Raw genomic sequence first — 26532 nt, 5'->3', positions numbered from 1 at the left:
AATGAAAAATGTGATAATATTTTTTGCATTTTTGTAAATTGTTCGTACCATAAAACATCTACAACCAAGAATTGTATTCAAATTCATTTTTTTAATTAGGTTGTACCGTAATCCAACCGTTCACAAAAAAATTGTATTGATTTTCTTTTGTTGATTTTGTATAAATATTTTTTTTACTTGTAACGTACACCTAATATATTTTCAAAAGCAGAGTATTTTTTCTTTCTTTTTTAACATTAAATCAAGTGCATGGAATAAGGTATATTAATTTTTTTTTTTTTTGTGTAAAATATGTTTATGAAATTTATATCGTAAATTCAATTCACACAGAAATTGTATTATTTAATTTTTCATTTGTAGTTCAATTTGATCCGTAAATTCAATATATTAAAAAAGTATGCTATTTTTTTAATTTATGACAAATATTTGTTTTTCTACCGCAACACATATGTGAAAGAAATTGAATTACATTTTTTTCAACGTGTAAAAAATGCTTATGGAATGTTTTTTTAAACAAAATACAAACAAAAGTTGTATTTTTTTTTTTTTTTTTTGCGTTTGCCTAAACTTATTTATTTTGTTCGTAATGTTTTTCAAAACGACGAAAAATTATATTAAAATAGTGTTTATACTGTAACCCCAACACACAAAAAAATATGTATTAATTTTTAAATTTATTTTGTATAAAAAAAAATTGGATCATACACACAATACATAATACAAACAAATTGTATTTTTTTTTTTCATTTATGAAAAATATGTTTATTCAAATTGTACCGTAAATATAATACAAAAAATAAATTTTATATTTTAAATTTGAATCATCAATCCTATACAATAAAAAACTATATTATGTTGTTTTTATTTTTTCTTTCATTTTTAATACTTTTTCTTTTGTTTTTAATATTTTTTCTTTATGAGAACGATAAGCAACATACGAGAAGATGACTAATTTGTAATTCGTTTGACATAGAGAGAATGAAGAAGAGAGGTGAGTTAATTTGTTTAGGAAAGAGAATAAATAAAATGATTAATTTTGGAGAGAAAAATAAATAATGGAGGAAAAAGAAGAAGAAATAAATGAGAAAAGAGAAGAAGAAGAAAGAGAATGATTATATTGGAAAATGGAAGGATAATATTGAAAACTGAAATGATTAAGTGGGAAAAGTCGGATAATAAATGAGAAAAGAGAAAGAATAAGGGGACTAAGGATATTCATTTTCCTCCCCTTAATCCATGAGCCAAACAAGGAAATGACTGTCCTTTCATCTACTTTCCTTCCCAACGGCCTCTAAAAGAACAAGGGCCGTTTGATCAAGGATTATCATCGTTGGATTAAGGTTATGGTAAGCCCACACTTATTGAGAGGATTTAGGTTTATCATAACCCTCTTTCCTCTCTCTCTCTTCTTTGTGAATTCATTTTCAACTCTTCATAATTCTACATTTTCAAGTTTTACTACTTTTTTTTTTTAATTTACTATTTTATTTATAAAATGTCATTTTGTTTTTAATTAATTTAATAATTATAGAAGAATATTGTTTTTAATTTATTTTATTTGTGAAATTAATTTTAATTAAATACTAATTATGATGGAACATTTTAAGAATAGCAAAATAAATTTAAATAATTACAAGATATTGTAGAATTTTGGATTCTATCACTGATAGTCTTCTATAGCTATTATATATCAATGACTATCAGAGATAGAATTTGCCATAGGTTGTAAATATTTGGTAAAATTTGTTGTTTTTAAAAATTCTCCAATTATGATTAATTTACGTATTTAGCACTCATATTTAACTCTCTTTTTTAATTTCATCACTTCATGTGTTTTATTTATTTTTCTTTTTTTATTCGTTTTTCACCTCTCAAATATTTTTTCTAAACTATTTCTGATAAATTTAAGTTAAATAAATTTCTAAAAAAATGAATATTATTAAATTTATAAAAAATGTCAAAACAAAATCAAATTAGACAATTTAATATTAAATTAAATAACTTTTGAATTCATAAATAAACTAATATATATTTTTTAAAAAAAATTATTTAAATTTTAAATGTATAAGAATTTTCTTTTAAAAAATTAAATTTAATGGCAAGATTTGATTTAAGATTTATTTCAACTAAATTTTAAATCTAAATTTTTTACCAAATTATGCTCATTCTTTCCAAAATGTACTTTTTTTTTCTTTTTCTTCTTTTTTATTTTTATATCTTTCTTGATTTGTTATGATTTTTTTTATCATTTTCGTTGATCCATGGAAAAACTAAATATTGAGCCATTTAAAAAAAGAAAAAAAAATATAATATTTAGATAAAAAGAAAACTGAGATTGTTTTATCATTAAAAGAAAAAACAGTAATTTATTCAACAGTAATTTATTCAACCGTAATGATTACTTAAAAAAATGTTAAAAATTTTATTTCATATTTTAAAGAAATTAAGGCAAATTTTTCTGCAAAAACTAGGACAATTTGGTAAATTAAATATACAAAACTTGTGTATTGGAGTTATAATATGATTTTTTTAAAAAATAATAATTTATTTGCACGTAACAATTGTGTCAAAAAGTTAAAAATTGACGTTGTATTTAAAAAAATGACTAAAAATGTCTTAGGACATTTTGAAAAATTAATTATACAAAAGATGTGGATTGAATTTAAAATACAAATTTCTTTAAAAATCAATAAATTATTCGCACGTAACAATTACGTAAAAAAAGTTGGAAATATACATAACATTTAAAGAAGTTACTAAAAATTAAATGTACAAAATTTGTGTTGGATTTGCAATACGAATTTTTAAAAAAATGTATACAAAAATAAATTTTATGACACTACCTACGTAACTCTTTCTCAAGCACATATTATCATACCCACCACATAACTCTTTTTACATGACTATTCCCCAAACACATATTATCATAACACTAACCCTCTAAAACTCAACTCTTCCTCCAAACACACCCTAACAATTACATATTGGTTGGTCGTTAACGCTCTTTACTTATGTCAACATGTCGTTTTCTTTCTTTTCTAAAAAGCCAAATAAAATCGAAAAAGTTGTTGGTAGGCAGCAAATAATTATTTTTCTTTTAAAACTCACTTACCAATTTTACATAAAATAAAAAAATCTTTTTTTGATAGAAAAAAATTGAGTTTGTTATCAACCTATTTGACATTGAAGTCATACTAGTCTAGATTCATATTTGATACAAAATTAGAAATTTAGTTTTTTTTCATAAAATACTAGTTTATAAATTACATCCTTTCAGTTAATCTAAATTTTAATATTACTCCAAATTGAAGGGGTTTGTTTTATAAGATAATCATATTTTAGCTTATAATGTGAATAACATTAAATAGTTATTGAGTAATAGAGATAGAAATTTAAAGCATCCATTTAAAATGAATTAGCACGTTCACATGTTTGGTAGTTCATGTAGACTTTATTCAATGATAAATCACTATTATTATTTTTTATTTTTTTTTTAAAAACAAACTTAAAAATAGATAGAAAGGAAGATTTGATTTGTAAAAGATTGAAAGAAAAAAGCACCAAATAGTGTGACCAATAATGAAATATTTGAATTCTAAACATATGAAAATTAAAGATGCAAAACCAACACCAATCACATGGTCAATTATCATATACGTACACATGCCTTTAAGGTAATCAAAGCATTTGTTTATAATATATGATTCTTTTATGCGTATTATATGCTTCGATAACGTATGAATTATTGACAAATATCTATTGACATTTTAAAAACTTTGCTTCATACAAATTCTTACAATTAATTAACATATAAATGCTTTTGAAGTTAGAATGAATTATGAGCCACTAATAAAATTGGCATGGCGCATGCAACAAGCAAACGGAAGAGCCAATAATTTTAAAATTTAATGAACTAATTAACTATCCATTTAACACTAACTTTCATAAATCAATAAATTTATACCACTCATTAATGAGCTACTACTATTTTTACTCCTCTCATTTTAAAAACAACTCTAAAATCACCTAAATAAAGGTTATTTCTTTGTCAAAATAATAATTGCAATAATAAGGTTAAAAAAAAAAAAGGTTATTTCTCATTATATAAATGTGGATTACGAAAGAGAATGTCTAAATAGATCATCAATTATGAAAGCTTACTCCTTGTTGAATAACACTTGGGTGTATTTGTTAACATTTTGATTTTTAGTTTTGTTTATTTTTTTTTTTTAATTTTAAGATATTATTGGATATCTATTTGGTTTCTAATTTTTAATTTTTAAAATTAAGTTTTTCTTATTTTGTCTTTTTAGGTTGTTTTTCTTGAAAAAAAACTTATTTTATCTCCACTTGCATTTTTCTTTTCCTAAAATAATTAGCAAATAATGATAATAACAATAATAACACATAATACATAACACGTAAATGAATAAAAAACATGAAGATGGCGACTCATCTATATTTTTTAATAATAATAACAACATATAATACATAACACGTTTTTATAAAAAGAAATTTAATTACGATAATAACATGAACAACATCATTGCTATAGGTAAATATATATTATTTATTTACTTAAGATCATATCCAGATTCAACTTAAGAATGTACTGACAATAGTTTTCAATTTCTACTATTACCAAGATACGTAAAAAATCTACACAACAGAACATATAAACTATGACTTAATAAACAAAAGTGGTGTTATAGGTTTATTGATCAATTAAATTTTGGCAAAGGATCTGCAGTTTTAGCCAAAATTTAAAAATATTGTTATTTTTTCTTTTTTAATTTTCCAGTGTTAGGTTTGAAGCTTGAAATTATGGTTGAAGTTAAACCATGATGGCGGTTTGTTAATCTCATACATGTTCCTTGTTGTTGCATTGTGAGTTTTAGTTTGCTTTCTTCTTATTTGTTCCATTTTCATTTTGTTCTAGTTGGGTGAAAAATCATTACATTAATGTGATGTTGAACCTATCACACTCCAACGCCTAATTAGTTGGTATAAGGAGTAGCTTCGTAAGTCTACAATAAGCACAAAGTTTTTTGAACATAATAATATAAATTCCTTTTTCTTTCTCTCGAATAAGAATGTTAAACTAGCCATTTGAACATAAGCATAGCTATCAATAAGGCATATTCCTAAATGACTATTTTCACATTAAACCTTAATTTTAGTAGGTGAGTTGGATGGATTGATCAAATATTATTCTTTAAAGAACGAAAAATGGCTATTTAATAATAAAAAAAATACAATAAACGAAAAAGTAGGTCTGATTTTAACAAAATAGTTGAAGAGCAAACGTTTTAGGTTAAGTTCAATAAATTAATTGATTGCAAACACGTTTAAAATTAATTAGATATTTTTTTAGTAAGTCGAGATTCATTTTCGATTTTGATTTTTTCCCATTTGTAATTCTGTTGTTATTTTCTTTTAAAAATTTTAGTTAATGTTTTATTTATTCCTATATTTTTCACCAACCGAATGTGTGAAAAAACTTTTTAGATGGACATTTTATGAACCTTTGTACGTGTAAATTGAAATTAATGAGCATATTGTAGTTAATAAGTATAGAATTTTTTAGATGACATTAAACTCCACCAGGAATGACTTCTGATTTGATTGAATAGAGAAGACTGAAATATTAGCTAATAAACGAAATAAAATCCATCCATCAACCAACCTGCCATATAAAGTAGATAAATAAATACACAAAATAAAATTCCCTTAAATATTCTATTCAATATCATAAATTACTATAAATAACTCCAACTATTTAAATTATCCATATTCCGAAACTTTATAGGTTTTTTTTTTTCGATTAATAACGTAAATTAACGGAGGAAAAAAAAAAGGAAGAGAGAGTTAAAAATACAAAGGTGTCGGCAATTAGGTTTAGAATTAAAAGCGCTAAATTATGTCATAAAAAAAAGGAAGGATTAATATTAATTAAATTATAAGAAAAGGAGCGTTGATAGTATTATAAGTTTAATTACTAAAAGGCCCATTAGCACGATGGATGAAACGTCAACATTTCGAATTAGGTGTTGCAGCTACCTGGTTTCTATCTATGGATGCTTCTTCAATATCTTTGTCAATAAATAAAAAATATTGTTTAACAAAATCAATATATATACATTTACTTCTTTTTTTTTATTATTATTGTTATTATTTCCTTTTTGCTACCGACAATCTGGGAATAAATTTAAAATTATTAAATTTGTTACGTTTGGGATTTTATTATATTTCTGACAGTTGCAGCAGGCTTCATTTAGTTTTTAGTTTCTTTTCTAACGGTTTCATATTTAATATATGTTGTTGTTGTTATTATTATTAAAGAAAAATGTTTATATTATTGGGGATTTTTACAGGAAACACAATTGTAATGCCCCCCAACCTTTATTGAATCTACATATGCTTCACGTGTCAACTTTACCTAAAAATACCTTTTTTAATACGTGGAGTAAGGACCGAATACATACTTAACCTCATTAACCACAGTTAAAACGGTATGTTCATGTTATTTTTTAATGAACCTGGGCTCCATTTTTAAAATAAGCCATCTTACAAGAAAAAAAAATTACAATCACTTGTAATAGCACTTCACTTCAAATGTGTTTTAAAATGTAATACCTTAAATAAAAACAACATTTTAGGATATATTTTTAAAATCAATTCAAACATATCACTAATTTCATTAGATTGGAATGTTAAATGGTTATAAGAAAATAATAAAAGATGTCTAGGTACATGTATTTTAATAAGTTTTGACAAGATTCATTTTTATTTTTATTTTTATATTTCATTTGTTTGTTAGTCTACTCATGTTGAATTATAATTTTTTTGTAGTGGAAATCTCTCGGGAGTCATGGGAGTGCAAGTTGAGGTACGTTTGTCATTAATCAATTATAAAAAAGAGAGAGAGAGAGAGAGAGAGAATTTGATGGGTGAAAGGAGGATTTAATTAAGTGGAAGGCGTTGTTGTAATTAATTAGAGAAAAATAAGAATAGTTATTTGTATAAAGATTAAAAGAAGAAAAGAAAGAAAAAGAAAAGGAAATAAAAAATTGGGTAGGAGTTGGGAGAAGAGAAAGTGTATTGACAGGTGAACGTCCAAAGTGGGGCCAGGAGGAAGGACTGAGCAACGACTATTTATATTTAGAAATAGAACACGTGTCAGAATGACGTGGTAATAACAAAAGGCCGTAGCCCCTACTTCCCCAACCCCATCTGCACCTAAATCTGGGAACACCCATCGGTACCTCAATGGAATCGCACAATACATTACAATCTCCCTTCTCCCTTGGCTTTTCTCACTCAAAATTAACAAAATTAAATTAATACCCATTCTTCCCAAAAAATAACCCTACTTTCTCCTCATATTACAATCATGCCCTCCCCCTTCCTTTCCTTTTCCCCCTTTTTAACATGCATGGTGCGTGCCTTTCGTAATATTCAAATTTACAGGTATAAATAATAAAATAAAACCATTTACTTCAAAAATACTCTTACTTTTTCTTTTTAAATTATGTATAATACTAAACATTTCAACTTATCATTTATACAAAAATATGTTTATACAAATTCAGAACTAAAATGGTGGGACAATAATATCACATAGAAATTAAAATCGTCCCACATATACAATAATATGTATTATGTCTCAAAATTAATTACCCATTGGACAATTTATTTCTTTTATAAAGATTATGAGATTTTTTTTACTCTTTTTTTTTAATCATTTGGTTTTGAGGAGTAAGAATCATTTTTTTTCTTCAAATTTTTAGTATCAATTACTCAAATTTTAGAACACAAGACACAAAGTTTAAATTACTATTATATGTTTAGTTTTTAAAATTCGACTTAATTTTTAAAAATTCAATTAAATCAAAGTTAATTTTGAGAAGAGATGAAAGATAATATCAATCACGGTTAATATTGAGAGGTGGATGAAAGGTAAGCAATATTAATTTTTTTTTAAGAATATATAAATATATTTTAAATTAATGACGAAGTTGAAGTGTATTTTATAAAAATTAAATTTAGTCCTCCTAAAAAGAAAAAAGTATATATAAATTAAAAAAGGAAAAAAAGAAAAAAGAAAGAAAAAAATCGGCCAAGGCTCCTTATATGCTCCATTACTAATAGATTTATTCCTTTCTACACCTCCGGATTTTCCTCCTCCCATTTCCTCTTTCTCTCTTCCCATTTTTTTGTCGGTGCGGTGCAGATCTCGGAGCTTCCTTTTCATCGACGGATTCCGAGTTATTACGCCGCTCTAATCTAATTTCAAAGGGAATCTGAGATTGAGGGGGATTGAGGCTATTTTTTTCTTTTGGATTTTGGATAGGTTTGGTTTTACTAGCTGCTGGAATTTGGAAGATATATATTTCTTCTTTTTAGTTCTTTCTAGATCTGTGTTGATTATTTTATGTCCACTGTTACAGGAGGTGTAGATTTCTAGGTGTCATTGGTATTTCTTTTTGTGAAAATAGAAGGGGAGAGGGATCGATTTGCTTTAGGTTTATTGGGTTTTGGTTTCATGGAGGATTGGGGAAGATTAATGGAAAAACGGGCTTCTAGACTTGTGATCCGGTAGGTAGACGGGCAACAGCAGCACAAATGTGGGTGGGTTTTTGATAACCAATCGGTTTCCTGCTTCGTCGTTTAGTGACTATTTTTCCCTTTTTCTCAAAATCTTTTGAAACTGTTCTTGCTTCATAAATTTGGACTTCCCTCACATTTTTGCTCAGAATGCAGCAAGATCAAAGCAAAAAGGTGATTCTCTCTCTGGGCTGGCTAATTGATGAAACCCCTTTAGTTTCTTGTTACCACAAGGCTTTTTGGTTTGTGGGTTTCTGCATGATTTTTGTAGATTTAGCCACAAGGGTGAACTTTAGTTAGTTATTTATTCATCTTTATCGTTTTTGTTAACGTGAAATTACATCACATTTATATGAAGTTTGTCCGGATTCAGATGTGCAATGGAAATGTTAACTGGTAAATGGGATCTGTTTTAGTCGTGCCTTAGTTGGTAATGAAATTGATTTTTTCGTTCTATCTTTAATTTCATTGATTGATTAGTGCTCACGGTCATAATGAGCAAATTCGTTATCTGATATGTACCGTTATGAATTCTGGCTTGGAGTTTTGTCCTGTTGTAGAAGACACGAGCGTTTCCTTCTTTTCTGTAACTTTATTCATCATGGCTAGACTATAGTGTATATGCATTTCCCAAACAGTTGGGTATTCTTATCTAATATAATTAGTTTATGCAACAGAATTCAACCGAAGTGGAGTTCTTTTCTGATTATGGTGATGCCAGTAGATACAAAATTCAGGAAGTAATTGGCAAAGGAAGCTATGGGGTTGTCTGTTCTGCAATTGACACCCGCACCGGTGACAAGGTTGCAATAAAGAAGATTCACAATATCTTTGAGCATATATCTGATGCGGTTAGAATTCTTCGTGAGATAAAGCTGCTTAGACTTCTTCGCCATCCTGATATTGTTGAAATTAAACACATTATGCTGCCACCTTCAAGGAGGGATTTCAAAGACATCTATGTTGTTTTTGAGCTGATGGAATCAGATCTCCACCAAGTTATTAAAGCAAACGATGATCTGACTCGAGAACATTATCAGTTTTTCCTTTACCAACTTCTTCGTGCATTAAAATATATCCATACAGGTGATTTGTTTTAGTACTTTAATATGTGGGTTGACTTTCCAAAATATTGTTAATGCATTTAAGATACCATTTTAATTTTGTTTTGATCTTATCGTCTTAAGCTAATTACTTTCATCCTCTTTACGTATTTCTTTACATCATTTCCATGATCTTATACCATGAGACTTGAGAACTGTGACTGTTTTAAGGTTTCATAAGATCTTATGGTGATCACATCTGACTCAAAGCTTTATTTTGCAGCTAATGTCTACCACCGTGATTTAAAACCAAAGAATATATTAGCAAATGCAAATTGTAAACTTAAAATTTGTGATTTTGGATTGGCAAGAGTTGCGTTCAGTGACACACCAACAACAATTTTCTGGACGGTATGCCATTTTTTCAAAGATTTACCACGCTTCAAATATTATTTATATTGTCCAATGCTCATCCATATAAATTAACCAGCCATCTCGTTTTCTTGGTTTGAATAATGAGAACTAAAGCATTTTTCTGATGGAAACACAGGATTATGTTGCTACTAGATGGTACCGAGCTCCGGAGCTATGTGGTTCATTTTTCTCGAAGGTATGCTTTATGTAGAGTTTTTTTTTTCTTTTGTAATTGACTAAATAAGTCACGAGACAGACTGTCACTTGCCTAGTGGATATCTTGCATGTGCTGATTTGCTTGAACTTCGTTTGTGTATGTTCATTGCTATTGAAGAGTTTGTATGAAAGTCTGTAACATGCTCTGCTACTATAATAGTATAATATCCTTTTGGGAGTTTAAATTAACATTTTGTAAGCTCCTTTGAAGAAAGGTATCCACCACACATATGTACCAAGACAGCTGTGAGTTGAAGCTCTGTATTGTAATTAGCAAGTGGGTTGTTTCTTAAAAGGCAGGTGTGGGATTAGTAATGTTGGGTTTTTTTCCCTTTTGGGTATAGGTGCTGGAGACAGAATGCTAGATATTACAATTGATTTATGAAAAGTGAGACCACTATTCAGTGCTTTTTTTTTTGTTATATGCTCAAGTTTCATTACTGGTGACTTGGTTTCTGTCTTTAATTTTTTAATTTCTTTTCTGGAGGATTAGTGTACGTTTAGAGTTAGTTTGATTTTTGTTCTTCTTTAGAACTCATTATTTGTTATTTATATACAGTATACACCTGCAATTGATATATGGAGTATTGGTTGCATATTTGCCGAAGTATTGATGGGGAAACCACTTTTTCCTGGTAAAAACGTTGTACACCAGCTCGATTTAATGACGGATCTCCTTGGAACTCCTTCATTAGATACAATTTCCAGGGTAGGCAAAATTTTCAATTCCCAACACTATCTTGTCAAAGAGATTCATTGTTTTGATCAAAATCTTCTTTTCTTCCTTTCTAATTTTGTATTCATTCATGATTATTGTCATGCAATGGTGTTTTGTAGTTAACCAGATTCTTCTGTGGAATGTAGGTACGTAATGACAAGGCTAGAAGATATTTAACTACTATGAGAAAAAAGCAGCCGGTGCCATTTTCTCAAAAGTTCCCTAATGCAGATCCTTTAGCACTGAGGCTACTGGAAAGACTGCTTGCTTTTGATCCAAAAGATAGACCAACTGCTGAAGAGGTCTTGCATTTTCCTATAAATCTTTATTCTAGTTCCTCTGCATTCATTATCGTTTTACTTCTACAGCACTTCCTCTCATAATGCCAATGCATGATGCTTAGCCTTGCAGACCTTTTTGAATATGCTTATTTGGAAAGTGATTTTTATGACTATATTGGGAAAGTTGAAACATTAGCCCTGTCTTCCTGTCAGGCACTGGCTGATCCATACTTCAAGGGGTTGGCAAAAATTGAGAGGGAACCTTCCTGCCAGCCAATCACAAAAATGGAATTTGAATTTGAGAGACGGAGGGTCACTAAAGAAGACATTCAGGAGCTAATCTTCCGGGAGATACTAGAATATCATCCTCAGCTACTAAAAGACTACATGAATGGGACTGAGAGAACAAATTTTCTATATCCAAGGTTAAAATTGTCATAGTAACAACTTTTTTCTTGGTGGGGTGGTTTAGTCCCTCTAAATTACTTCTTAGTATTCATGGCACTAATGATTTATTGCAAATATATATGCAGTGCTGTCGATCAATTTAGAAAGCAGTTTGCTCATCTGGAGGAAAATGGTGGTAAAAGTGCACCGGTAATTCCTCTTGACAGAAAGCATGTGTCCCTTCCAAGGTAAATATGATTATTTTTATCTTGGGATTTTTGTGCATGTCTTCTTATCAATGAGAAAACCAGGCATTGCATCAACATTCTCTAATACTTCCGATGCTGTTTAGATGTAATCTATATCGATTTGCTAGCGTTAAAATTTCAGGATCTGTGCTTTTGTATGAATCATGTGTTTTATAAGTGCAAACATGAAACAAAATATCGAATGAATATCGTACCCCGGTGAGTGATGGATCTCAATAAGTACATCCTAAACACATGCCATCACAATTCACTTTAATATCCTTTTTCACTAATGCATATAGTCTTATTCCAACCATGAAACAACATGCCATCACAATTCATTTGACCATCCTTCTTCACTAATGTATATTCTTATTCCAATCATTTTGTACCTTGATTTGGTTAGATACTCTATTAGGTCTGCAAATAACATGCTTTTGCTGCCCTGACTTCTTACGCTTGGATTAGTCAATCATCTTTAACTATGATTATTGTTTTGTATCGATTCTCATGTACTGCATGGCTGTTTCCTTAGTTTGATGTATATACATGTACATATGATATAACCAGGTCAACAGTTGTTCACTCGAACCCAGTCTATTCTAAGGACCAAGTAAACAATATACCTCTCCAAGATGGCAAGATCTCTGAAGACGCATACAGCAAAAATTCCCGAGATAGTGAAGGACGGCTAACAAATATATCGAGGACCATGCAGGCACCACAAAAAATCCCGTTTGGTACCTGCTGTGCAACTTTTCTTGTCTTTTACATGAATATCAGATTTACTGATTCCATAATTGTTTAACTTCAGCAGCTAAGCCTGGAAGAGTGGTTGGACCGGTTATAGCAGACGAGAATGGGAGGCTAGTTAAGGAACCATATGATCCAAGAACGTTGATCAGAGGTGCCATTCTTCCTCCTGCATATCACTACCACCAAAAACCTATTGTTGGAAATCAAGAAAGATCTGCAGCAGAAACAAAACTTGATATTTCTTTAAGGGCCGCTAAGCAAGCTTCCCAGTGCGGCATGGCTTCGAAATTAGGATCAGATATAGCCATCAGCATTGACTCAAACCCTTTTTACATGACACGTGCCGGAGTGAACAAGGTCGAACTCAAGGACCAAATATCCATCAATGCAAACTTTCTGCAGGCCAAAGCCGCCCAATACGGTGGTCTTAGTGCAGCAACAGCCACCACCACATCGGTTGCTCACAGAAAGGTGGTTGCTGGTCAGTTTAACATGACAAAGATGTACTAGTAAGTGTATAAGATGGTCAGTGACGGATTCTCCGGCAAGTAATCCTTCCTCAATACAGATTAGGAAAGCCATGGATGAAACAAGAACTCAGTGGAAGAGGAAGGTGGGTGTGGCCGTCGGAGATGGAAAAGAGGCTAGTGGCCTCACTCATGAAATTAGATTTATCAGGTTATATTAAATGCACAGTTAGCTTGTAATAAGAAAAAACTGTATTTTAGAAACCAAAAAAAAAAGAGATAAAAAGGAACGTACGCAGGACAAGGAAAACTGTGAGTAGTAAGCCCCCCCACCCCCCTAGTCTCTTGCTTTGTCTATAGCTCCCCACCCCCTTCAAAGCAGAAAGGTGACACCTTATCTAAAACCCAATACAGAAACAAAGTCAATGATCTCTGATATTATGAATTCATGTTTTATTTCTCATTCGGCAATAAGAAAGTATCTCACTCTAGTATCTTTGTTCAGTGTTAGTGCATCAGCAAGTTGTTTGGCTTCTGTAAGTTCTATATGTCTGTTTAATGAGTGAGTTTACTTTTTTTCTTTTTTTAACGTTACCACCATTTTCTTGGTTTATCAAAGTGGATGAAATTACTTCATGATCAATCTAAAGAGTAATCTAAATTACTCTTTGGGTCATCTGGTTTAGTTAAGTTGAGCTAAGATTTGAAAGGCTGGACAACTTGGATTATCCAATCCGAATTATCCAACCTATATAATATGGACACGGATTACCCAACCTATATAATATGGACAACCCGGATTACCCAAGTTTTTTTTTTACTACTCAATTTTTAGAGATCTTATATTATTATTTCTTAAATTTAATTCACTACTCAATTTTTAGAGATCTTATATTATTATTTCTTAAATTTAATGGGTGAATTAGTAGAGTTAAAATTGCACAAGATCCATGGATAAAAACGAAAAAAAGGGAAATCAAGAATGAACTAACTAGAAAAATAGCAGATTTAAATGTTTACTTTGGATAAATGATAAAATAACAACGTACAAAATGTAAAAAATATTGCTAAGAAATTGCCTTAAATGACCTTACCCTGAGTAAAAAACATCTTCCAAATTTAATGATTCTCAAAACTCAAAATACACCCTAATTGAATCACGCTTTCCAAAACTAAATCAAATAAACTTTACACCGACTCTTCACTGAAGAAATGCATGCTCCAACATCCCAAGGCAAACTGAACAAAGGCAATGGAAAGGCGTGCTTCGACGATGTTCACTGTTGCCTCACCGACATTCACCGGAGGAGAGGATGAATACTACTTTTGGGTGGAGGAGAAGAAATCACAAACGGAAAATGTCAAATTCTTTTTTTTTTTACTTTTACAGGAGAGAAGAAATCGTGAGGAGAAGAACGGTTGAAACTTTTTATAGGTTATGTTTTAGGTTAAGGAGAAGGGAAATTTGATTGAGGACATAATTGACTTTTCACTATCAATTTGTCCTAAATCTCAACTTTTTTTTTTTTTTTTTTCAAACCCAATCCTAACAGTTATTAATCCCTCCCAGATTAGCCTATTTTGGAAAATTTTCTAAATATTTTGGTATTTGAAAAAAGAATGAAAAAATTACTAAAGATAAATATAGTTAATTTAATACAAATTGAAAATAATAAAAAAGAATAAAATAAACAAACTTATTATTAGAAATACATATTTTGGAAATCTTATTAAAACTATATATTTATAACTATTCAGTTAAAATAAAATCCAATAAACGAGTTTGAAAAATACATTATGTTTTGCAAATCCGACATTTAAAATATATTATACGTGGAAATCGTGAAATACCACAAAATAAGAGACGAAATGAGAATTACTTGAAAGTCATAAATGGGTGAATCAATAGGAAAATAAAAATTAGCAAAAAGTCTTTTTTTTAAAGCTAAAATTATGATAATTTTAGGAATAATAATTAAGGATATAGTATCATTTTTAAAAAATTATAAATATAGCAAAATATTGTTGATAGTTTATTACTCAATTGGGGCTATCCCATAATTTTTTCATTTCATCCCGTTACCCACGAAAGATTCTGATATGGGTCAGTCAAACAAAGAACTGAGGCCCAGTAATATTGATGAGCCCAAGTAAAGATTGTTTTTCATTCGGCTCAACCCATAGTTAAAAATAGTGGTGAGTGCGCCGTGCCTCGCACTGTGACCACTACATTTTTGCTTCGACCATTCTCAGCCGTCCATTTGACGAGATCAGATTTGGTTAGCCCTTTCTTCAATTTCCATTTCCACACTTTTTTTCTCCTCTTCCCAGAAAATTTGGGAAAGCAAAGAAAAGCTTCAGATATTTATTGTCGCTTGAAAAATCCCAAACCCTATTCCCAATTCTGCAGGCCGCCAAGCCAGAGAAATCAAAAGGTATAATCCAAAGTCATTTCTAGTCTTTTCTTTCTGTTTTTCCTCTTCGAATCGTTAGTTTTTCACTTCGTTCTTTGTTCTACTTTGCTTTGGCTGCCTTTATTTTCCTTTGATTTCTAATCCATTTAACCTCATTCCTAAGTATGCCCTGTTTTTCTCTTTGATTCGATTTTGTTTACAACTTTCTTTTTTGAATTGTTTGGATCTAGATGGGGATTCTTTGTGCATTTTCTAGGATTGTTTATTTAGATTTTTCCTCCCTCTGAACATAGGATTATTAATGGAGAAGGAGATTAATATCGTCAATGATGGGGCGTCGGGGGACGATCAGAACCCGGAGGATTTTTATGATGTCGACCAGCGGGAGAATGATGCAAAGGTCGCGGAGCTGAATCAGAGGATTGAAGTTTTGGAGCGTGAAAAGAAAAAGTTGGTTGACGAGAATGAACAAATTAAAGATAGGATTGAAATATTGTCAGCGGAGATTGAAGGGTTGAAGAGTGAGGAAGGGACGCTAAAAGAACGACTGAAAGAAATGGAGAAACAAGTTAAAAGCGCCGAAGAGGGAAATAAGGTATTAGAGTCTGTTGCCGCAAGGGCACTGGAGCTTGAGACTGAAGTCGCAAGGCTACAACATGATTTGATATCTACGATGAATGGAGCCGATGATGCGAATGCTGAAGTTGAAAGGTTGAGGAAAAGTTTGGGGGAAAAAGCAGTGAACGTTACAGCTGTGGAGGAAGAGTTGGAAGCCCTGAAGAAAGCAAAGGCAGAAGGTGAAAGGAAAGTCAGAGAATTGGAGAGGAAAGTTGGTGTTTTGGAGGTCAAGGAGATAGAGGAGAAGAGTAAAAAAGTTAGGGTGGAGGAGGAAATGAGAGACAGAATCGAGGAGAAGGAGATGGAAATCACCAGTTTTAAGAAAACTATCATGGATTTGGAATCAGTGATTACGAAGAACGGGCTGGAATTAGATAGGTGGATCAAGGAGAAACTTAAGGTGGAAGAGTTGTTGAAAGAGTCCGAGGAGAAAACGAAAATGGTAGAGTCCAAAATGGTTCAGTTGCAGAAGGAAGTTGAGGAAGCACACAAAGTCATTTGTGGGTTAAAGGAGAAAGCAGTGAATGCTTTGAATGGAACTGCAGAGGAACTCAAGTCGGCATTCAAAGGTGCAGAGAAGGAGTTGAACTTGAACTGGCCTATAATTGCAGGTTCGACTGGAGTTGTTGCTGCCGTAGCTGCACTGGCCTTCGTTTTATATGGAAGGCAAAGATGAATCATGACGCCAAGAAGCTAGATATTTGAGATGGAGACTTGACTCAGAATATAGCCAAAAGGGTAGGATTCATGAACTGCAAATCTGTTTCAGTTTTGTTAGATATGTTTGTTTATTTGGTGTTTTCCAAGCCAATAAATACTGGTTGGCACTAAATTTTTGCTTCTAATGTTGTTATGAAGCGAAGTCTTGTTTGTTAATTAATTTAGTTGATATATTTTGAGGAATCACTGCAGTAAAGTTTAATCCCACTGTTATAGATTCATCCAGACAAAATATTTCAGCTATACTTGATTTTGACCTTGGGTTGATTGCACTTCTTGAGTTTCCTTCTTCTAACTTTCTCCATTCTCCCAACTGATATTATTTTACCATGGAAGGGTTGGGTATGGTTCCACCATTGATGGAGACGGATCAGCCCTCATAAATTCATGGGTGAAACTCACAGCTAACACTTCCCCAAAACAATGGCAGCAGCTTGTGGTGCAGTTGTAAATTTGTACGGCGGCATTTGCAAGCTGTTGTGTTTAGATCTGGTAGTAATATAATTGCATTTGTTGCTATTATTTTGCAGCTAGCACCAATTATATCTTAGAATTTTCAACTTCTTAATTCTGGACAGCTCATCTCTGTGTTGCTTCACTCTTCTTTCTTCTGCTGTCTCAACTACTTCTCTGTTTCTCTTTTAAGCCAATTGTGTATCCTCAAGTTGGTTGGTTGGTTTGTTTTGTTGTTTGACTGGTCTTTGCTACACTCTGTTGTACATTTGGGAATACTGTGGACTTGTGTAATGATCAATTTATGGGCATTAACAACAATACTTAATGGAAAAGAAAAGGAAAGGACACTGCTTCATAATTGCTTGCTCTTGCTTTCTCCTACAACGAATTTAGTTTGCTCTTGTTTGCATTGCCATGGTGGCGTTTACAGCTCAAGCTTAATCTTGAATGATGCTTTGTAATGTTTGTGATCTCTACTCTATTGTTTCTTCTATTTCGGTTTCTTTAAATTCTATACGTGTACGGTGTACTTAGAATATAGTGTCATTCATATGATGGAGATCGGATATTTGTTATTAGGGAGGTGGTGCTTCGATGACTACATCTATTTCACCAGTTATTCAATTAAAACTTTTCATGTCACAGATGTATATATATATATATATTTAATTTTTTATAAAACGAATTATTATTATATTACCATGTGATAAAGATAGCTATATTAAGATAGGTGTACAAAACTACATCTAATCATTACTCATTGATTTAAGAGAAGGCATATCTATTTAATTTCTTTAAGACTTTGAACTCTCGGCATAACTGAATTGGAAGACCAATCCCATCAAACTGAAAAACTTCTAAGCTCTACAATCTTAAACTCTACAATCTTCTTCTGACGAATGACAAAAATTAAGTCGTAAACATTGCTATATTGTGAATTAAGTCATAAACATTGCTACATTGTTTTAAGACCTTCATTTGTCATATTTTGTAGTAACCATATTTATAGTTACTACTATGCACTCGTTGAGATATTTATTTTCATATGAAACTGAAAGAGGAAATTTTCTTAAACAAAGGGCAAAGTGTGTAGGTCTATATATGTGTGTGTATATTTATTGTAGCCTATTTAATTTTCACCAATAACAATCTTCATTTTTGCCGATGCGGAAACTAACTTGGGTATAAGGCAGTAATTATTTGCTCTAACTAATACAACGTAGCTGTCATCACTATTAAATTGCATGAGAGAGAGGGGACTAGAAAATAAACTTTAAATGCTAAGGCTCTCTTTGTAGGAAAATCCAAATTAAGTCTTAAGTCGATTTAATCAAGAATTCAGATTTTATTTTATGTTTTCCAGAGTTCATTGTATATGTGTTTGACGAATAATTTTTTTTTCAGATTATGTGATCTAAGTTTGAAAGCAACTTTTTTTATGTTTTCATAAATTTGAGTTTTACATTTTAAAAGAAAAAATTATATTAAATACATAAAAAAACATTTAGAAATACACTGTATTAAATTATAAATTCCAACTCAGTTTTTTTATATAATATGTATTACGCACTGTATTATTAATTATACAATAATTATTATAATATAAATTAATAATTATATAAATTTTTAGATTTAAATTATAAATGTGGTCCCTATGACTTTAAAATGATAGAATTTAACCTTTAAATCATAAAAAAATTCATAAAAAATAATATCACTTGTAAAGACTATTTATGAAAAATTATCAAATCATGAAAACTATATATGAGATTTTATCAAAACTATAGGTTAAACCCTAACCTTCTCCAAACAATAGAAATTAATTTTTTAAATATAAATTATATTCATAAATAAGCTAATAATAGTTTATTGTGAGCTAAATCTTAATACATAAATAATAAATAAGACTAATACATGAATAATAAATAAGACTAGTTTTATGATTTATAAATATATAGTATAAAACGTAACTAAACATTTTTTTTAAAAAAATTAGTATCCAATTCTTGAATCTACCACTAAACACATCTAAAAATATAAAATACAACTATATTTTTCTTGTTTTTAAATTTCTATTTTCAAATTCTCTACCAAGTAAATCCTAAATTTTTAAATACAAAATTTGAGCTCGAAATCTCTTATCTCGAGTTACATACAGGTGTGAATTGAGTTAAAAACTCTTTAGTTCATTTTGATCTTTATACACCTAACTTTGGTTCATTTGATCTATGCACCTTTAAATCAAAGTATTTGCATCTTAATCCTTGTAATTTCAATTTTGGATCTTACACTCCCAAAAAGTAATATAGATTGCTTGAAAAGGAAAAAAAGAAGTCAAGAGAATAAAATATAAGAAACTGAAATGAACATTTTGAAAATAGCAAAACCAAGTTTTTAAAAATACAAAGGAACAAAATGTACAAATACTAAAATAAACCTTTTAAAAGTATAAGGGACCAAAATGAAACTTTTAATGCAAAGTTAGAAAAATGAAGACCAAAATAATCATTCTGAAAATATATAGACAGAAATGAACCAGAACCAAAATGGCCCAGAGTAGCATTACAATTTTGAATTATATATCATAATAGCTATACTATGGAGACTATATCTAATAAATTTATCAGGAGAAATGTGAGGTTCAAAATTTCAAAGGCATGCATGTGATTTCACCTCCCCCCCCCAATGAATTCATCCCTGGAAAATTTGAACATTATTTGAAACAATTAAAAGCAGCAAGCAATATGAATAAATGCACCAATAAAACAGCAACTAACCACATACTCTTCCACCTGTAAGAAGTAACTTCACTTTCCCTCATCCCCCCCTTCTATATATTCCCCCATTTGTTCTAAACATTCCATCCATCACCATTACCATTCCTTCCCTTCTTTCCCATCTCTAATCCCTTTGCTCCCAATCAGAAAAACAACCAACCGAAGAAACACAACCATGAGAAGCAAACAAGTTTCTGCTCTCGTTTTCACTTTGCTTGCTGGGCTGCTTTCTCAAAGCCTACTCATCCCTGTATTGTCCACCTCCATTGCTGATCAGAAAAGCTACTACTCTCCTCCAGACCCACATTCTGGATCTCCTCCATCAGGTTATTGCACATTCACAATGAATCTCACACATTCAGTACCAGTATTAGTAGTAATGGTAGTGATTAGTAGGCTTACAGCATTATATGTTTACTTTGCATTGCAGGTTCACATAGCAGCCCTATGCCACCATCACATGGTAGTGGAGGAACGCCACATTACTCCACACCAACTCCTTCCACACCATCAAATCCGCCGTCTGGTGGTGGTGGATACTACAACCCTCCGTCTTCTGGTGGTAGCCCACCAAGCACCCCTGTAGATCCAGGCACTCCTAGCACTCCAAGCACTCCTAGTGTTCCTAGCACACCAACCACACCTACCATTCCCACTATTCCATTCACCTGCACGTAAGTCAAGGGTTTTTAGTAACTGTTTTCCATGGAGAAGAGAACATATTTGTTTATAAAAATGTGTTTGTTACTTTGTTTGCAGTTATTGGCTGAATCATCCAGGATTGATATGGGGAGTATTGGGATGGTGGGGAACATTAGGAAATGCCTTCGGAGCAACCAACGTCCCAGGGTTTGGAACAAATCTCAACTTGCTCCAAGCACTATCTAACACAAGGAATGATGGGTATGGGGCTCTTTTGAGAGAAGGAACTGCTTCGTACCTCAACTCTCTTGCTAGTAACAGATTCCCCTACACAACTAAGCAAGTTAGGACAAGTTTCGTCTCGGCACTCAGCTCCAACAAAGCAGCAGGCAATCAGGCCAACACGTTCAAGTTAGCCAACGAGGGCAAAATTAAACCCAGAGCTTGATTTCCCCCCTTTTTCCTACCATTTACCATCTTAATAACTAATGAGTGTGCCTTAGCAGTTAGTAGTGAGACAGTGAGACCAATTTACCATTGCATGTGTTTTGTTTTATTTTGTTTTTGTTTCTAGTTTCTTGCAATCTCTTTTGTTCATGTATTTGAACATAGAGATGCTCAGTCTTTGTTATCCAAATTCATTGTGAAATCAAGATTTGTTTCAAGTACTTAAATTTATTTAATCATATTATCCAAAAGGGGGTTGAAAATTAAAAGTTCAGATGCTTGTTATCTACACTAATCTATTGTTTCTATCACTATGCTTTAAAAGGATAGTAAAATCCATGCAGAGTTTGTATTTATGGCGCATTAATGAGGAAATGCACTACATTCAATAAGGTTAACCTACAAAAGAACAAACAACTTGGGATGCCCTTGGGTTGGATTTAAAGACCAGAGCTTGATTTTGTGAACAGTATAAATGCTAAATCTGAAATATCAACGGTGTAAAAGGGAGACATAATAGAGTAAGTGCAGTAAACAAACTCATATAGATGAAAAAAGCCAACAGCCATTAGGAAACGTCTGGTCCGGTGCTCTGAGAAGGTGGGTCCGCGTAGTTAAGAACTCCCATTAAGCCAACCACCCAAGATATTTTACCTTGAAAAACAGCAGGAAAAGTAATAATAGAAACATAAACTCATATGTCCTTAACAAAAAGTTCAGTAGTTCATAGCCATAAATTTAGTTTGATAATCTTCTTGCGCCAATGGAGATTCAATTGTTCCTTGGATGGAAGAACAATATGACAGTATTTCAAATAAAGTACCAAACAACATTTCACATTGAAGATTAAATTGTAGACCACCAAGCACCAGCCAGAACAAAATGGGAGTTGAACTTTATCATTTATTCACGTTATTACTTCAACTTTCTTAACTGAACAGTGAAGAAATGGATACTAAACCATCGCCACTAGCATTACAAAAAATGTGGATGAAAAATCTGTTATCTGTACATTTTCTTCAAGTGCGTGTGCTTGGAAAGGTGTTTGTCCTAAGAACCTGGATTTTCTTTAAATGTTGATAGAATCAACTCAAGTAAAGTGAGATTCAAACCATGTGAAGATCTTGTCAGCCTCTAAGCTAGTCATTTCGTGGTATGCAAAGGCAAGATTCAACTCTTCTTGAATGTGATTGGTTAAACTATTATCAGGTAAACTAATCCCACTGGCCTTCAGGGCTTCTTTCCACCGTGTTGCGCGTCCATCTTTGAGCATCTTTCCATTTCCATCTACAAAGCCCTTGGCTTGGAAAAGCTCAAACAACTTTGCAGAAACACTCTTGTCAAGTCCTGGGATTCGGTCAGCCAAAAAATGTGGCGACAGAGCAAACTCTAAGCATTCAATCTCAGCAACATCAATTCCTTTACCTTTCAAAAACTCCATATTTTCATTGATTTTTTGTTGCCTAAAATGATCTTTAGGCATGTGTACAAACAGAGTAGGTGGGTATCTCTCTGTTACCTCCATTTGTTCATACAACCCTTCAGCAATCATCAACGTAATGCTATCAAATTTGAACTTAGTGGCAAGTACCGAAAGAAAATACCCACCAGAGGAGGCACCTAAACCCACAAGAGGAAGTTTCTCAAGTTTGTTCTTTTCAACCCACCAACGTATGATGTCTTTAACAACTGCCAATTCCTTCCCCAATGTCCAACATTTCTGTGAGCTTGATATTGTAAGAACTGCAAAATGTTTGCTGAGAGCATGAAGGACAATCAACCGTTCTTCAGGCAGACCGACACAAGAAGGACATTCAGGAGATCTGTCCCAGAAGTTGACAGCTTTACCATTGCAGCCATGAGCAAAGAACAAAACAGACTTTGGAGAATCAGGAATTTGCGATATTATATCAGTTCCATTGCGAAACTCTCTATTTGGATTAAATTGCACAAGAGAGTTAAAGCTATCCCATTTCTGCTTTGGAGTCGCCTCAACTAAAATATCATGTTCTTGAGACTCCTTGCGAAATAACATCATCAATACAAAAAGGATAAGAAAAGCAGACACGATAAGAATCGAGATTTTCTGCTGTTTGTACCATGCCTTTGACTTGTTTCCATGCTTCACCATACCTGAAGAAAGAAAGACGTCGCATTCTATTAAGATCATCATAAATAATTTCAAACCTACAAGTGATGCGATCAGTTAGATTAGAACCTCATAGAAGAATCACATTCAGTATAGCACATCCCATTCCTTCCTCCTCACAAAACGAAAAAAAATGATACAACATCTAAACACAGGGCTTAATTTTTTTTTTTTTGACGGAAACATGTTCAATTAACATAATTACAATCGGTGTCAATAATTAGAAAGAATTAAGCAAAGCAATTTGAGGAGCTAATTCTTACTGATTCAGAAACATTGCAACGTGGGATTGCACGCAATGATCACAAAACAAAAGATGAAGACGACCAATGTTCATTTCTCTTCACCCATTTAAACCCCTTTCGTTCTCCAACAAAACAAACGCATAATTTCTGAAGTTGGATCGAGGAATGACACAAATTAAATGAACAGAGAGAATGTTACCTTGGCTTGGGTTATGAATTCAAAAAGACAAATCTGACGTTTGAACTCAGCTGCGAGTGTTGAAAAAAACTCTCCCACCCCAACCGCCAAAATAGAAAAAGGAAAAAGAAAAGCTAACACACACAATCGAAGTTGATCTTCTTTCCGGTCTCCACTTTCTAGCGATAATAATGATCTGTTTTTGGAAATTTGGGCTTATGTTTTGGGCTGCTTGTATTTTGGGCTTACTGGGCTGGGCTTAGTATCTTCTCATTGAGTAAATTCTAGTCCATCAATAGCAAAAAATAATTTATAATTGCAATAATGTATGACATAAAAATTTCTTCAAAAACATCCCAACATTAGAAAATTCGTCATTAACAAAAAGCTCCATCTCACGCCACAAATATATATTACTTCCTTCTTTCATTAACCCTAAACAAAACCATTTGAAACCTTTCATTTTCTTACGGATCACTTTTGGCTCAATAACTCACTTTTGACCATTCCAAATCTCTTCCTATTTCATTCGAACGTTTTTTTTTTCATCTTCTTAAAATCTTTGCAAGTAATATATTTTTTTTTTTCATTTGGACTTCGCCAACTTACTTCCTTCTGTTCCTCTTTCATTCAGACACTTTTTTTCATTCAAAATACTAGAGAAAACCATTTGAAACCATTAAGATGCTTTTTTTTTTTTTTTGAATAAAAATTTCGAATATGGCCATTGCTGTGGTCTCTGTAACTTTGGAAGGTTCGAAAGAGAAGCATAGTTTGAATAAAAATTTGTTATTTTTTTATAAAATAAAATGTAGAACAATTATCTCCTCCATTTTAGGAGAAAACAAAGGGATTGGTTTGTATTATGTGTTGAAAAATTGCATAGAATATCATTTTGAGAATATGATATAGCAATTATAGCACATTGCTTTAGAATTTTGCAAATATAGCAAAATTTTCACTTCTCAATCTTAAATTTGATATTATTCCTAAACTACCATTCGTATAACTTATTTCTCTTCTTCTTAATGTCCTATTCATTATTTATTTATGCTCATATTTTTTAAGGCCCTAATTATATGTTTATTCTTATACTATCAAAATTATTTATTCTTTGTCTTAATCTTAATTTTAAAATATCAATAGTACAATAATTGCAATATGAAATATTATATAATAGTTGTTGATAGGAGTAATTTAACTATATTTGTGATTTTTTTTTTTACTTTCTTTAATGTGTATTTTGAGTTAAATCTAATTCCAAATGATTTTGTTTTATTTTTTATATTTTACTTTGTTTCAGTTTCGTATATCAGTGTTGTGATATACTTATATTATATATATTAGTTGGTTAACATACTTACTACGTGATTTTTTATTTTTCAAATTTTATGCAGTTCATTAGAGTATTATTAAGTATCTGAATGATGTAACTCACTGTATCATTATCAAGTATATTAACAATATATTGTTAAAGAATATCAGTAAAGTGAATCATTATCAAGTGTATGAATCAAGTTTACAAGTGCATGTCAATAGTATATCAAATGTATAAATAAGACTTCAAGCATATCAAGTGCATTTAATCAATCAATTGTAAAGTGAAGAATACAAAATGTATCTGCAGTGTATCAGGTGTATCAAAAATATATTAGTAATGTTTCGGTATTGAATGTATCAAAGAGTATCAAGTGCATTAAGTGTATCAATCAAATTTATCGGGTGTATCAATTGGTGTATTAGGTGTATCAAACGTATATTAGTAACGAGGACAATTGTGGCATTTTACTTCTTGATGTGTGGGTTGGGTTTCGTTTTTGCCATTTTTGCAAATAATAAAATGTGTATGATATGAACTTAATTATTATAACTTATTTTGTCATTTTTGCAAGTGTCGCTTATTTGTTTATGTTTTAAACGTTTATTATTTTATAAATATTCAACCAGCAGGTGCAAAATCAACAATCACACCTAAATCATTATTGGAAAATTCTCACATAACCAACATATAACCAACATAAGCCAATACACGTCATTGTCTTCAACCATCCGAATAAGATTTGCATTGTTACATCCGTCCCAATGAAGAGTAACCCGACACACAGAAAGATCTGAAGATGGAAAAAGTGTATAATAAAGTCAAATTTGTTGTAAAAGAAATTCAAGTGCAAACACTAAATTATTCCTAGTAGTGAAACTAAAATCGAATATTAGTGTAATTCACAATAAAAACGTCACACAAAAATTATTGATACAATTAAATAATTTTTTTAGATAAAAATCACACTGTTACCATGGTTTTCATGGGATCTTGACATTTACAATCAAAATTTTAGTATTTTGGTGGTTTCTAATCAAATTTTAAAATACAATTTATGGAATATATACAAAGGATATTAACAATATTATCCTAAAATTTTGAAATTAGGTTTGCTATTAATTTAGAAGATCAATCAAGAATAAGGTGTTTATGGATGATAAAAATTTTCTTAAAAGAATAATATGCATGTTAAATGCATAATAATTATAAGATAAAATAAAACCATTTTATGGAAAAATTGTTAAATGGACTATTTTATAGAAATTTTAATTTCAATTTATTAGTATGTTAAATGAACAATTTTATGAAAGAATGGTTAAATGCATAGTTACAGGAAAAATAAAATTTTAATATGAAGTTGTTATTATATCAATGGCACGATTTTGAGGAAAGATAAAATTATAAATTCAAAATCTAGAGATATTTCAA

The 26532-nt window shown here is 31.2% G+C and overlaps 4 protein-coding genes across 9 annotated transcripts; 3 read left to right on the top strand and 1 right to left on the bottom strand.

Moving 5' to 3' along the window:
* Nucleotides 1-8156: 8156 nt before the first annotated feature.
* On the top strand, nt 8157-13641 carry LOC101216657 (mitogen-activated protein kinase 20). 2 transcript variants are annotated; one of them, XM_011658810.2, is made up of 10 exons: nt 8157-8781; nt 9285-9693; nt 9934-10061; nt 10201-10260; nt 10840-10989; nt 11145-11300; nt 11493-11704; nt 11813-11914; nt 12485-12654; nt 12732-13641. In XM_011658810.2, exons 1-10 carry the CDS (start codon nt 8758-8760, stop codon nt 13178-13180), a joined length of 1860 nt encoding a protein of 619 aa, XP_011657112.1. In that variant the 5' UTR covers nt 8157-8757; the 3' UTR covers nt 13181-13641. The 2 variants fall into 2 exon arrangements, with proteins under 2 accessions (XP_011657112.1, XP_004143173.1); XM_004143125.3 differs by having other exon boundaries at nt 8158-8781; nt 12729-13641.
* Nucleotides 13642-15411: 1770 nt separating this feature from the next.
* LOC101216888 (peroxisomal and mitochondrial division factor 2) lies at nt 15412-17682 on the top strand. 2 transcript variants are annotated; one of them, XR_004217672.1, is made up of 3 exons: nt 15412-15572; nt 15845-16907; nt 17226-17682. XR_004217672.1 is itself a non-coding variant. In XM_004143126.3 (2 exons), exon 2 carries the CDS (start codon nt 15853-15855, stop codon nt 16843-16845), a length of 993 nt encoding a protein of 330 aa, XP_004143174.1. In that variant the 5' UTR covers nt 15412-15572; nt 15845-15852; the 3' UTR covers nt 16846-17161. The 2 variants fall into 2 exon arrangements, 1 of the variants encoding a protein (XP_004143174.1); XM_004143126.3 differs by lacking the exon at nt 17226-17682 and having other exon boundaries at nt 15845-17161.
* A 2492-nt stretch (nt 17683-20174) lies between these two features.
* Nucleotides 20175-21485, top strand: LOC101217126 (protodermal factor 1). Its single transcript, XM_004143127.2, has 3 exons — nt 20175-20448; nt 20553-20796; nt 20882-21485. Exons 1-3 carry the CDS (start codon nt 20298-20300, stop codon nt 21210-21212), a joined length of 726 nt encoding a protein of 241 aa, XP_004143175.1. The 5' UTR covers nt 20175-20297; the 3' UTR covers nt 21213-21485.
* Nucleotides 21486-21938: 453 nt separating this feature from the next.
* Nucleotides 21939-23939, bottom strand: LOC101217366. 4 transcript variants are annotated; one of them, XM_031887587.1, is made up of 3 exons: nt 23624-23930; nt 23430-23475; nt 21939-23344 (listed from the first exon to the last, which is right to left on the bottom strand). In XM_031887587.1, the coding sequence occupies exon 3, from the start codon at nt 23340-23342 to the stop codon at nt 22302-22304; it is 1041 nt and encodes a 346-aa protein (XP_031743447.1). In that variant the 5' UTR covers nt 23343-23344; nt 23430-23475; nt 23624-23930; the 3' UTR covers nt 21939-22301. The 4 variants fall into 4 exon arrangements, with proteins under 4 accessions (XP_031743447.1, XP_004143176.1, XP_031743446.1 ...); XM_004143128.3 differs by lacking the exon at nt 23430-23475 and having other exon boundaries at nt 23805-23939; XM_031887586.1 differs by having other exon boundaries at nt 23430-23930.
* Between the last annotated feature and the right edge of the window lie 2593 nt (nt 23940-26532).

Source organism: Cucumis sativus, chromosome 6 (assembly GCF_000004075.3).
Source record: "Cucumis sativus cultivar 9930 chromosome 6, Cucumber_9930_V3, whole genome shotgun sequence".
Lineage (NCBI taxonomy): Eukaryota > Viridiplantae > Streptophyta > Magnoliopsida > Cucurbitales > Cucurbitaceae > Cucumis > Cucumis sativus.
Note: the sequence above shows the minus strand (reverse complement) of the source record. Positions and strands in the feature narration are given on the sequence as shown.